General features: G+C 37.3%; 1 protein-coding gene across 1 annotated transcript; it reads left to right on the top strand.

Annotated features, from left to right (window-relative positions):
* The first annotated feature begins 7,100 nt into the window (after positions 1–7,100).
* Positions 7,101–12,702, top strand: LOC145063463 (phytochrome E-like). Its single transcript, XM_079011066.1, has 4 exons — positions 7,101–9,764; positions 10,667–11,462; positions 11,750–12,043; positions 12,404–12,702. Exons 1-4 carry the CDS (start codon positions 7,718–7,720, stop codon positions 12,603–12,605), a joined length of 3,339 nt encoding a protein of 1,112 aa, XP_078867192.1. The 5' UTR covers positions 7,101–7,717; the 3' UTR covers positions 12,606–12,702.
* Positions 12,703–12,828: the final 126 nt, after the last annotated feature.

Genomic DNA, 12,828 nt, shown 5'->3' with positions numbered 1-12,828 from the left:
TAAGAGATGGGATAAAGAGCTACAATGAGGCTTAAGTGTAATGGGTAGCATCTTCTTAAGAGTACATACGAGGCATGGACGGAGAGTAGAACTCTGACATCCCTAGTCCGAGTGTAGGGATTAGGCATAGTCATTCGTCATTCGTCTGAGAGTATGGTTTAGACTCAGTTATTCATTCCAAATCCAAGAGTATGGATTAGATATAATCATTTATTCCTGATCCGAGAGTATGGATTAGGTAAAGCCATTCATTTCTGAAATCCGAGAGTATGGATTATGTCATTGTATAGGATTGAAATGCGAGGATCGACGGGATGGAGTAGATTGTTTGTATTTGAAATATTTGCATTCAGTTTCTTTGTATCACAAGTATCGATACGAAGATTTTTGATGTTTATATCTGATGAGAGAATAAAGGAAATATAAGTCATTAAATATTGTAAAGCCTGTAATATTTTCGTTATGTTTATGTTTCTGTATTGACAATGACATCCCGAAATTATTAATGAAATGCATTTCTTCGGAAATGTGTTGTAATAATATTATCACATTATTGGGAACAAATTCCGCATAAAAATTCTTTAAAAAATAGACACTAAAATGAATATACATATAAGTACTCCGCTTCAGCCCCATTATATAATTTTTTCTATTAAGGTGCAACGAATATACATATAAGTACAAATACTATTTTATCGATGTCGCTACTACATAAAGATCATGTGTTCGCCACGGTAACGTCACTTTTATTAGTTACATAATTATTGACTAATTAATAATTATTATTATTATATATAAAACTTTATTTTACATTTTATTAATTTAACGTCACTTTATATAAAAGTTTGTGTATGTTGTGTGGTGCGGTGCGGTTTGAACTGTGGTTCCGCAATTAAAAACCATAAACTGCACAATATATTGTGGTTTCAAAAAGTTACAAACTGCAAACCGCAACGCTGAATATCTAAACCGCATTTTGCAGTGCAATATGGTGCGGTGCAGGTGGTTTATGTGGTTTAATGAACACCCATAGTTCAAATAATAATGGATCTAAAAAAATTGTCAAAGGATGTGAAAAAGCATCTAGTGGCGTAGGCAAAGAGGGAGAAGGTAAGTCTTAGGACCTACCTTTTTTTCTTTTCGATGTATTAGGTATGTATCAAAAAAATAAGGACCTACTTTACTTTTATCAAAGGAACTACCTAATTTTTTTATCAACAGTCCATATATTTTATATTTAAAAGTCCACTATTAATTTATAGCCCAATCATCCAATGATCCATTAAACTAAAAAAAAAAAAGAAATATAAAATAAGAAACCGAAAGTCATATACTATCTCGTCCTCGGCTTCTCTCTGTCCGCTTGTCCTCTGTTCCGAAATTGATCATCATCCACCGATCGTTGACTGCTCCGGTCACCGTCTGGCCAAGTCGTCAGTGTCGACTTCCTCCCGCCGGCTAGTGACAGCCGACATCAACCCAGCCCATCGGTTTCTTCTCCATCAACACTCAGGCAACAGTCTCGTTTCAAGTTTATAAGTTATACAATTTCAGATTACAAAATTCTTTTTGTTTGAAATTGAAACCCTTTGTGGCTTTGTATGATTAATGATTGTATAATAAATATCAATCTCATTGACCTATTGATAGACTTCAGAAAAAAATTATATTAACATTTGATTAATATACATTCAGTTTAAGAATTATTTAGAGTTGTTATTGTGTATTTGATATAAGAACATTGTTCAATGTTTAGTTATTATTGTTTATTCAATTATCCGAGAATGTTTTTGCATAAGTTTATAAAAAGAAAGAAGATAGTGAACAACAACATAAATATACGAAGATTGATTTAAACTCGCTACCTGTTGATCCATTTGAACAACCAAGTATAACCAAGTATAGAACCTATTACAGTGAGATAAAATTCACCACATTCAATTTTCCCTTGAGATTGGAGAATAAATACAATAAATAATACAATGGAAACAAAGTAAGACACGTAGCTATCTAAGGTAAATTACAACAACTTTGACTAACATATGAAAATATTTATGGCGGTGGTTTGTTTCCAATATTATCTCCAATCCCCCCCCCCTCAAGCGAACCGGTGGCAGACGAACACGTAATTGATCGCGAAATGATTCAAATAGAGGTTTTGGTAGAGGTTTCGTGAAAATGCCAGCCACTTGAAGCTTGGTGGGAACAAATTTCATATGCAGCTTGCCGGAGGACACAAGTTCTCGCACAAAGTGATAATCAATATCAATGTGTTTGGCCCGTCGATGTGCTACCGGATTTTGACTAAGAAAAATAGCACTCAAATTATCACATAATAAGGTGGGACGGGTAGATGGCAAGGCATTTAAATCACGTAATAGATGAGTAATCCATATGAGTTCAGAGGCGGTGTTAGCCATTGCCCGATATTCAGACTCACAACTAGAACGGGAAACGGTAGGCTGCTTTTTGGCACTCCAGGAGATGAGGTTTCCACCAAATAAGATTGAATACCCGTAAGTGGAACGTCGAGTTTCAATACAGCGAGCCCAGTCGGCATCAGAGTAACCTACAAGTGTCGATTTTGTAGGATGAGAGAAATGGAGTCCATGAGCAAGAGTGCCTTTCACATATCTAAAGATCCATTTGACCATTTGAAAATGTTTCTCACTTGGCGAGTGAAGAAACTGGCTAGCTTGATTTACAGCATACGAGAGATCGGGTCTGGTAATAGTTAAATATTGAAGCGCACCAACAAGTGATTGATAAAGGGTGGGATTATGGAAAGTTGTTCCAGTGCTCGTTAAAACATCGTGAGTGGCAAGTGGAGTCCCAACTGGTTTGGAGTCGAGAAGGTCGGCTCGATGTAGTATATCATGAGCATACTTGGTTTGACTCAGAAATAATCCATCTGATGTATATGATACTTCAAGACCAAGAAAGTAATTCAAGTTCCCCAAATCTTTAATGGCAAACTCACTTTGTAACCGATCAATGAACTGCCTAATGGAGTGCTCATGGTTTCCGGTTAGAATTATATCGTCCACATATACTAATAAGTACCAGAGACATGAGCCATGATGGAAAACAAAAAGTGAGGTGTCGGCTTGACTGCATTGAAAACCTTTGTGCACTAAAAAGTTACTTAAGCGCTGAAACCAAGCCCGTGGGGCTTGTTTAAGACCGTAAAGAGCTTTGTTGAGACGACAGACATAGTTGGGGTTACGAGAGTCAACATAGCCCGGTGGTTGCTCCATATATACTGTTTCTCTAAGATCTCCATTTAGGAACGCATTTTTAACATCCAGTTGGTGTAAATGCCAACGATAAGTCACGGCTAAAGATAGAACAACACGGACTGTGGTGGCTTTAACAACAGGACTAAAAGTGTGCGAGAAATCAAAGTCGGGAATTTGTGTGAAACCTTGGGCCACTAACCGAGCTATATGACGGTCAATCGTTCCATTTGCATAATACTTTGTTCGAAATACCCACTTTGATCCCACTACATTTGCGTTTGTTGGACGTGGAACTAGTGTCCATGTATTGTTAAGGTGAAGAGCCTTAATTTCGTCAGCCATGGCATCACACCAATGTTGGTGTTTTGAAGGTGATTTGAACCCTTTAGGTTCTTTGGTAGCGAGCAAAACAACATGTAGAGGATTCGGAGAAACAGCAAGAAGATTAAATACATGCTTAGGTTTTACAATACCGGCTTTTCCCCGAGTAACCATGGGATGAGATGGACCGACTAAAGAAGAAGACGTGTTAGCTGCAGAAGAAGTGACTGGTGAGGTCGGCTCTATTAAGGATGAAGAAGATGGGTCAAATAGTGGTGAGGTATGCATAGGGTTTGGGCTTTGTGGAGGAGATGTGGAAGGGATAGATGAAGACTGGGAATTTTGTGAAAAATCATATGTAGTAGTGGGAGGTGGGGAGGTAATTTCATGCACATAAGAAGGAGTATTATGGTTATTAGGTGGAATGGATTTTTCAATGATGGGTTATGTAATAGCATCAGTATAGGAGCTTAAGAAAAGTGTAGAAATATCAAATGAGGAAGTGCTTTTTGAAAATGGAAAAGTCCCTTCATCAAACCGTACGTGTCGAGTGATGTAGACCCGAAATGTGTTTTGATCCAAACACTTGTACCCTTTGTATTGAGTACAATAGCCAATGAATATACATTCAATACTTCTTGGAGCAAGTTTGTGATCTGAATACGGCCGCAAATATGGAAACACACGACAACCGAAAATTTTAAAATTGTTAAAATTTGGAATCAAATTAAAAAGCTCATATGGAGACTTGTCTTGTAATAATTTTGTGGGAAGACGATTTATAACATGAGCAGCCGAAGAGAAAGCATCAACCCAAAAATTGGCAGGAGCATTAGCTCCAAAGAGCATAGCGAGACCAGTTTCGGTTAAATGTCGGTGTTTTCGTTCTGCTCGTCCATTTTGCTGTGGAGTATATGGACAAGACATTTGATGATGAGTTCCATTTTCAAGAAATAAATCACGAACGTGATTGTTTAAAAACTCGGTCCCTCCATCACTTTGAAACACTTTTAATTTACAATCAAACTGTGTTTGGACAAAAGTCAAAAAACTTTTAAGAACCTCAAGAAAAACCGACTTGGTTTTTAAAGGATAGAACCACGTGAACCTCAAGTAATCATCAATGAACAAGGCATAGTATCTATAGCCATCACGTGAAGCAACGGGAGCGGGTCCCCATAAGTTGCAATGCACCATATCAAGCACACGTAATGAACGCTTTTCATTTAATGAAAAGGGTAAACGACGTTGTTTTGATAGTTCACAAGAAGAACAAATAGTTGATCTAGGTAAAATAGATGTAAGATGTAACAATCCATGTTTATTTAAACCCGAAATGACATCAAAATTAACATGTCCGAGGCGTTTATGCCATGTTTCAAACGAGGCCTTTGGTGAAGAGATAACTGAAGTAGTAAGAGCTTGAAAACCGGGACTGAAAACATACAGACCATCCTTATGTGTTCCTTTGGCTAGAATTGCCTTTGTGATCGAATCCTGGATAGCAAAATAAGACCGAGAAAACAGGAAGTCAACTGGATAATCGTTAGTTAATTTGCTAACCGAAAGTAGGTTCTTCTTTAGATGTGGAACTATTAGAACATCCTGTAATTTTAAATGAGAATTAACCGAGAGAGAACCAACATGAGATATAGGAAGCATATTACCATTTCCAAATGTCACTTTATCATTTCCATGATAAGGAACTGTGGAGTCAAGGTTCTCTTTTGACGGTGCCATATGAGTCGTGGCTCCGGAGTCCACTTACCAATCCGGAGTTGACTCATTTATGTTACAGCCTGCATGAAAAGCCTCATGTCACGGACCAAGTTTCTGGAAAATTCCACGATCGTCTAGAGAACTCCGGAATGATCAAGTATATTCGAGAAGTCTCCGGAGAGATCATGAATGCTCTACGAGACCCTGGAAGATGCTAGAATATTGTAGATGTCCGTGGAACAAAGGAGAACGATCCGGAATAATCAAGAGGACGCTAGATGAAGCTAGAACGACCTGGAAGACTTTGGAATGATCTAGAATACGCTAGATCATACAAGAGCAATATGGATAATGTCGGAACAACCTAGAACCTTCTAGAGCATCGTAGACAAGTATACCATTTTCTAGAGTCATGTAAAGGCCATGTAAATAATAAGAAGAATCTAGAATAGTCAAGAAAGATCGGGACCTAGAAACTTCCATTTAAGGAGGTGTAAGGTGCCTATAAATAGGAAGGATGTCTCATTTGTAGGGATCATTGGAAAGTTGCCTTGTAAAGTAGTCGAGTCTTATATATAAGCTTTATTTCTTACTTTCTAGCATTCCTTATCGCATCTCTTGCTATCCTAGTCGTTAGTACATCGTAAGGAAGTGTTCCAAGCCTGACTTAGTCGAAGAAGCACTAAGTGGCACACGGTATTGACTAGTCTAAAAGAGTCATCCCGTGACACTCAGCTAAATTTGTTGCTGAAGAAGACCTTTGAGCATAGTTTTGAAGATCTGGGCAATGAGTTGCATAATGACCTTCACAACGACATAATTGACAATGTGGCTGTCTTTTTCCTCGACCTCGGGAGGAGTGGCTACCTCGGTTATTAAACCTACCAGATCTGCCTCTACCACGAGTGGGTTGCTGAGTGGCAGAATGGTGACGAGCAGTGAAAGCTACAGGAGCAGGTGATGAACCGTGAAGAGAGGAGACGAACAATTCAATTTTCCCTTGAGATTAAAATTCACCACATTCAATTTTCCCTTGAGATTGGAGAATAAATACAATAAATAATCCAATGGAAACAAAGTAAGACACGTAGCTATCTAAGGTAAATTACAACAACTTTGACTAACATATGAAAATATTTATGGTGGTGGTTTGTTTCCAATATTATCTCCAATAGAACCGGCCCACATACAACCCGACCCGCCATCACTCGTATTTTTTTACAATTTCATATTTTTTTTAGTTTCATTTATATAAAAAAACCAAATAGTTTTTAGTTCTAGATTCGCCATCGAAAACAACACTAAAAAAAATTGTACCATCTATATATAGTAGATTTTCTCATTACTTTCAATTGAAAAGGTAATTCTTTACTCCTAGATTAAGGGGGTGTTTGGCTTGAGAGGCTAAAAGTTTTTTTGGAAAAGATAATATGCAAAGATGTTTGGTAAAAGCATTTTAATAACTACTTTTGGATCTTGGATATAAGAACTGACTTTTTGGAAAAGTTAGAAAAACCTGACTTTTTGTAACTTTTGCCAAAAGACTTTTGGCTCCCAAAAAATAAGCCAAACACCCTCTAAAACCCATTTAATAAGTATATTTATTTGTTTTTTATAGAAAAATAGGCTAAACATATGCCCTCTCAACGCACCTTGGCTATATCAAAAATAATATAATAATAATAACAATAATAAATAAATATGAGCAAGTATCCTATCTAAAATATGGTCAAATCAAATGTGCTCAACAAAAATGGTTTTAGTAAAATTCCTTTATTTTAATCTAATTTTGTCGTGCAGTCAGTTGCGGTGCGGTGCTGCTTATTATCGAGACTAACAGAGTGAAATGAAACATTGGCACCATGTGTGGCGGCAATTAAACCTGCAACTTTCCCCACCACATTCCAAATTAATTCCAGTGTATCCTAGTTTCTACGCCACCAGTTTTCGGTTTTGAGTTCGTCTTTTACATCGTAACTCGATGCCACTTGAACCAGTTTTATCTGCCCAACAAGGGCATTTTGGAAGGGAGATTTTGGAATTTGGAGTTTCGAGTATTAAGGATAGAGATAAAGATAGTGACAGATGGATTTGTGATTCCCTTCGTTTTCTATCTCGGAATCTTCCTGTTACCTTTTCCTTGGTCCATGCCATCTTTTAGAAAAAGTTCCAATGTTTCTCTCTTTTTAATCTTTTCAGTAAGAAACTGCATTGCTTTTGTTGAAGTTAATCCGGATTTATGTTAATGAAGAAGCCAAGCCAAATCAAGAATTCAATATTAAGAAGATGAAGATAATGGGAAATGAAATTTGATATGTGTGAAGTTGAAGAACAAACTCAATCATTTACAACAAGTGTGCTTATTCTGTACCTTCTTCTAATCTTTTGCATAGAACCCACTTCAAATTTCTCAGGAAACCGTAAGAAAGCTTCCATGGATGTTCTTGAAAATGAAGTTAGGAGAGTCGGAGGAGCCAGCCATTAACAACAATAACACTACTGAGGCACCTTCATCATCATCAGGCGGAAGCAACATGAACCCAACAGATAAAAACCCGACCTTGGCTCAATATGGTACTGATGCGAGGTTATTGTCAGGATTTGAGCGTTCTGTCGGATCTGGTAAGTCTGTTAACTGTTCAAATTTGCTTGTTAATGCACCAAAAGCTGTGGACGGACAACAAATGACAGCTTATTTTGATGCAATTCAAAGGGGTGGCTTTGTTCAACCTTTTGGTTGTATGATAGCAATTGAAGAACCCACTTTTAGAATTATAAGTTTTAGTGAAAACTGTTTTAGTATGTTGAGTTTGAATCTGAACAAGAATAGTCTCCTTGGAATCGATGCAAGAACCCTTTTCACCTCAAATTCCCGGGAATCATTAGAAAGAGCCGTAGCTTCTAGAGAAATCACTTTGTTAAACCCGATTTGGGTTCATTCTAAAAGTACCCATAAACCATTTCACGCGATTCTCCATAGGATCGATGTAGGTGTCATAATTGATTTAGAGCCTGCTAATTCCGGCGACCCCACACTACTTCTTGCTGGTGCGGTTCAGTCACAAAAACTTGTCGTTAGAGCAACTTCTAGGCTGCAATCTCTCCCTGGAGGAGACATCGGTGCTTTATGTGACACTGTTGTTGAAGAAGTTCGAAAGCTTACAGGTTACGACAGGGTTATGGTTTACAAGTTTCACGATGATGAACATGGTGAAGTTGTTTCAGAAATCCGAAGACCCGATTTAGAACCGTATTTGGGACTTCACTATCCTGCAACAGACATCCCACAAGCATCTCGATTCTTGTTCAGACAGAATCGTGTAAGGATAATAGTCGATTGTGATGCGGAATCTGTTCGAGTGATTCAAAGTGACGAGTTAAAGCAACCTTTATGTTTAATTAATTCCACCCTTCGAGCTCCGCATGGGTGCCATGTGGTTTACATGGCTAACATGGGTTCCATCGGGTCTTTAGTGATGGCAATTCTTGTAAATAACAATGAATCCGTGAAGCTATGGGGGTTGGTGGCATGCCACCACACTTCTCCCCGTTATATCCCGTTCCCACTTCGATATGCATGTGAGTTTCTAATGCGATCAGTTGGTTTACAACTTTCCATGGAGCTTCAATTAGCCGAACAAAAAGCCGAAAAAAGGGTACTCAGTATGCAAACAACTTTATGTGACATGGTACTTAGAGATTCCCCTTTGTCAATTATAACTCAGGCTCCTAGCATAATGGATTTAGTGAAATGTGATGGGGCGGGTTTGTATTACAATGGGAAAGTTTGGTTACTTGGTGTAACTCCAAATGAATCACAAGTTATGGATATTGCTGAATGGTTGTGTGGTGAGCTTAAGGACTCAACCGGGTTTAGTACTGAGAGTTTGTTGAATGCGGGTTACCCTGGTGCGGTTTTGCTTGGTGATGCGGTTTGTGGCATGGCTGCTGCACGAATCACTTCTAAAGATTTCTTGTTTTGGTTTAGATCACATAAAGAAAAAGAAACGAAATGGGCAGGGGCTAAGCATCACCCTGGAGATGAAGATGATGCTAATAGAATGCATCCAAGATCTTCTTTTAAGGCGTTTCTTGAAGTGGAAAAAAGTAGAAGTTTACCATGGGAAGTTTCTGAGATTAATGTGATTCATTCTTTGCAGCTGATAATGAGATCATCGGTTCATGATGTTGTTGGTGATGGTGGTCGTGGTGGTAAGGTGGTGAAATATGGTCAAGAAAGTGAGAGTATAAGTCAAGGGATGGATGAAATCAGTTTGGTTGCATGTGAAATGGTGAGATTGATTGAAACGGCGTCTGTCCCGATCTTTGGGGTTGATGGGTGTGGTTTGATCAACGGGTGGAATGCAAAAATTGCAGAGTTGACCGGTGTGATGGCTAGGGAAGCTATGGGGAAGTCTTTGGTTGATGAATTTATACATGAAACTTCGTGTGAAGTTAAAAATCTTCTACTTAGAGCATTGCAAGGTACATGTTTTATCGAAATTTAAGTATTTAATTTCACATGAAGAATTCTTAGGGTAATGAGAAACGCAACTATGTTGTTAGTTTTAATTAGGGTTTGGACCATCCGTGCGATGTTGCAAATATCCAGTATATTAAAAAACGAATCTAGACATGGATAATGTTTGTGAGAGAAATTTATGTGTGTTGCGGCGAAGAACTTCTTTACAAAGTAAATCATAAAAGAAAATAAGAACAATATATGTAATGGACCGAAAGAATAACTTTAAAATATAGTAAATGACGCAACTTATAAGATACTAACGATTTAACCTAAAAATTGTTAGGGGAGAAAACTTTTACATCAAAGTTAATTTAAAGCTAGAAAATATAAAAGCCAATGACGTTCAACGGGAAACTGAAAAAGGAAATGAACAGGAATATGTTATATGTGTGCATAATATAATTCACAATTATGAATATTGTAAGATTATGAACTTGGTTGAAACTTGGTATATAGTTAAGGGACTGTTTGTGTAACTCACAACACATGTTTTCTTCTAAATCCGAAACTACCTTTCATTCTATCGTTTCTTACATTGATTGCCATTGGAATGAATAGTGCAATCATCTCACATAACCTACTTTGAAAATTAATTAAATAAAAATTAGTTAAAGGAAAAAATATATATAAAAAGCAAAGGAATGCCCTGTGAGTGTGAGGTAACAATAGGTAAAAATAAAGTCTAAATGAAAGTGGAAATTAAAAAGTTGAAGAAAACATTTTAAAAAAATAATAAAAATAATAAAATATATGTGGGGAGAGTAACGTGTCAAAACATGCTCATTTTTTGTGTCATGCTTACTTTGGTGAGCATAATTTATAGTCTCGAGACTAGAAACTCTCACATGCTTTGTTTATACAGGTGAAGAAGCAAAAAATGTGGAGTTGAAGCTACGTAAGGCTGTTATGGACCCGAAAAACAACTCCATTATATACATCATGGCTAATACATGCACAAGCCGGGACTACATGAACAATGTGATAGGAGTATGCTTTGTGGGTCAAGATGTAACAACCGAGAAAATTGTTATGGATAAATTTGTACGTATGGAAGGAGATTATAAAGCGATTATCCAAACTTTAAATCCTTCAATTCCTCCTTTATTTGCTTCCAATGAGGATGCTTGTTGTTCTGAATGGAATGCAGCCATGGAAGAACTTACTGGTCACCGGAGACATGAAGTTCTTGGAAAGGTGCTTCCCGGAGAGGTTTTCGGGGGTTTATGTCGACTCAAAGATGAAGATACACTTATGAAATTTATGATCTTGTTGCATAGAACAATCAATGGTCATGATACTTCGGATATGCCATTTGGGTTTTTTGGGAAAGATGGAAATCTTGTGGAAGTTTACTTGACAGCAAATAAAAGAGTTGGTGAAGGTGGAAAAGTTTGTGGGTGTTTTTTCTTTTTGCAGACTAGTGCACGACTTAAAGGAGATGGTGAAGATGATGGAGAATTTGTGTTGAAACGTGATAATTTGGCGTATATTAAGCAAGAAATAAAGAACCCATTAAATGGGCTGCGTTTTACTCATGAACTTCTTGAAAACTCGGGTCTTTCGGATGATCAGAAGCAGTATCTAGAGACGAGTGTTGCTTGTGAGAGACAAATTGCATCAATCATTGAGGACTTGGATATAGAAAGTATTGAAGAGGGGTAAGAGTCTTAATTCTAGCTCTAAGGTGCTGTTTCTTTTTGACTTGATCTGGTATGCGATATATGGGTGTTTCTTTTTGACTTGATGCTCAAAGAACGACTTAATTTTGGGAGATGTGGTTGTCCCCATTAAGTCCTAAGTTTTTACAAATTCTATCTCCTTTTTTTTCTTCCACTTCCCCAAGTGTGTCATCATTTCTCCAATATATTTTAAGCATCATTTAGTCTAACATCCCTTTCTTGTTGTCTGTTGCATGTTGCATGGTGTGAAAATTTTCATTTTGCAGCAGCATGAAGCTGAACATGGACCAATTTGTGATGGAGAATCTTTTAGATGCCATTGTGAGCCAAGTCATGATGGTGTTGAAGGAAAAGAATATACCACTAGTTCATGAAATACCTGTTCAAGTGAAAAAGCTTGCTCTTCTTGGTGATCAAATTAGGCTGCAGATGGTGTTATCAGATTTCTTGCTCAGCATTGTGCATCATGCACCTTCACAGAACGGGTGGGTGGAGATCAAAGTGGCCCCTGGACTACGGATGATACAGGATGGGCATGAGTTCATTCATCTTCAGTTCAGGTGTCGTTTATTTCTTTGCTTTTTTTCTTTATCTGAATCAAATAATGAGTTGATTTACATGGATGCCATAACAAGATCTTTTTATGAAATAATATGCGGAGAGTTAAATGCAAGAAATATAGCAATGTACTTGCATTGATCTGTTTATTATTACAACATTGTATATCAAAAAATATATCCATTTATGGCAACATCATCCGCATACAAAACAATTCACTGCTATAATTTGATAGATTTTTCATAATACAATCCCTTCGAATAGGATAATACAAAGAAATGCAAGTAGGATGTTATAATACACAATGAAAGTAGATTGTTATTTCCTGCACTTAGCACTTATTGACCATCTTGTTCTTCTAGAATGACTCATCCGGGCCCAGGGTTACCTGCAAATATCGTCAGAGACATGTATGAAGACCGAAAAGAATGGGGTACACAAGAAGGGCTTGCTTTGAATCTTTCTAGGAAACTTCTTGGCATCATGAAAGGCCATGTTCATTATGTTAGAGATGATAATAAATGTTGCTTCCTTATTGAGATCCAACTTAAAACTAGAAAATAAAGATGTGAAATCAAGAATCTTGTTGACATCAACTGCGTTATGTCCAAATGTAAATAATCATCATGCTCAAATGTGGAGGTTGTTGATTTTTATTCCAGTTTTTATAATGTTTATAATTTAGATTACCAAATCTTGATGTGGTCAATTCAAAAAGAAAGAGGTCAAACCTAGCGCCTTTCTGGTTAAAAACTGGTGTCCGTTTTGTGATGAAATCGTTTGGAGT

Source organism: Lactuca serriola, chromosome 7 (assembly GCF_051521515.1).
Source record: "Lactuca serriola cultivar US96UC23 chromosome 7, Lser_US96UC23_V15, whole genome shotgun sequence".
Lineage (NCBI taxonomy): Eukaryota > Viridiplantae > Streptophyta > Magnoliopsida > Asterales > Asteraceae > Lactuca > Lactuca serriola.
The sequence above is the reverse complement of the archived record's forward strand: the minus strand, read 5'-3'. Positions and strand labels throughout refer to the sequence as shown.

Coding starts and splice junctions, on each gene's coding strand:
- LOC145063463 (XM_079011066.1), top strand. CDS start 7,718: ATGTTCTTGAAAATGAAGTTAGGAGAGTCGGAGGAGCCAGCCATTAAC. Junction 9,765..10,666: donor TCTACTTAGAGCATTGCAAG/GTACATGTTTTA, acceptor TTGTTTATACAG/GTGAAGAAGCAAAAAATGTG. Junction 11,463..11,749: donor ATAGAAAGTATTGAAGAGGG/GTAAGAGTCTTA, acceptor TTCATTTTGCAG/CAGCATGAAGCTGAACATGG.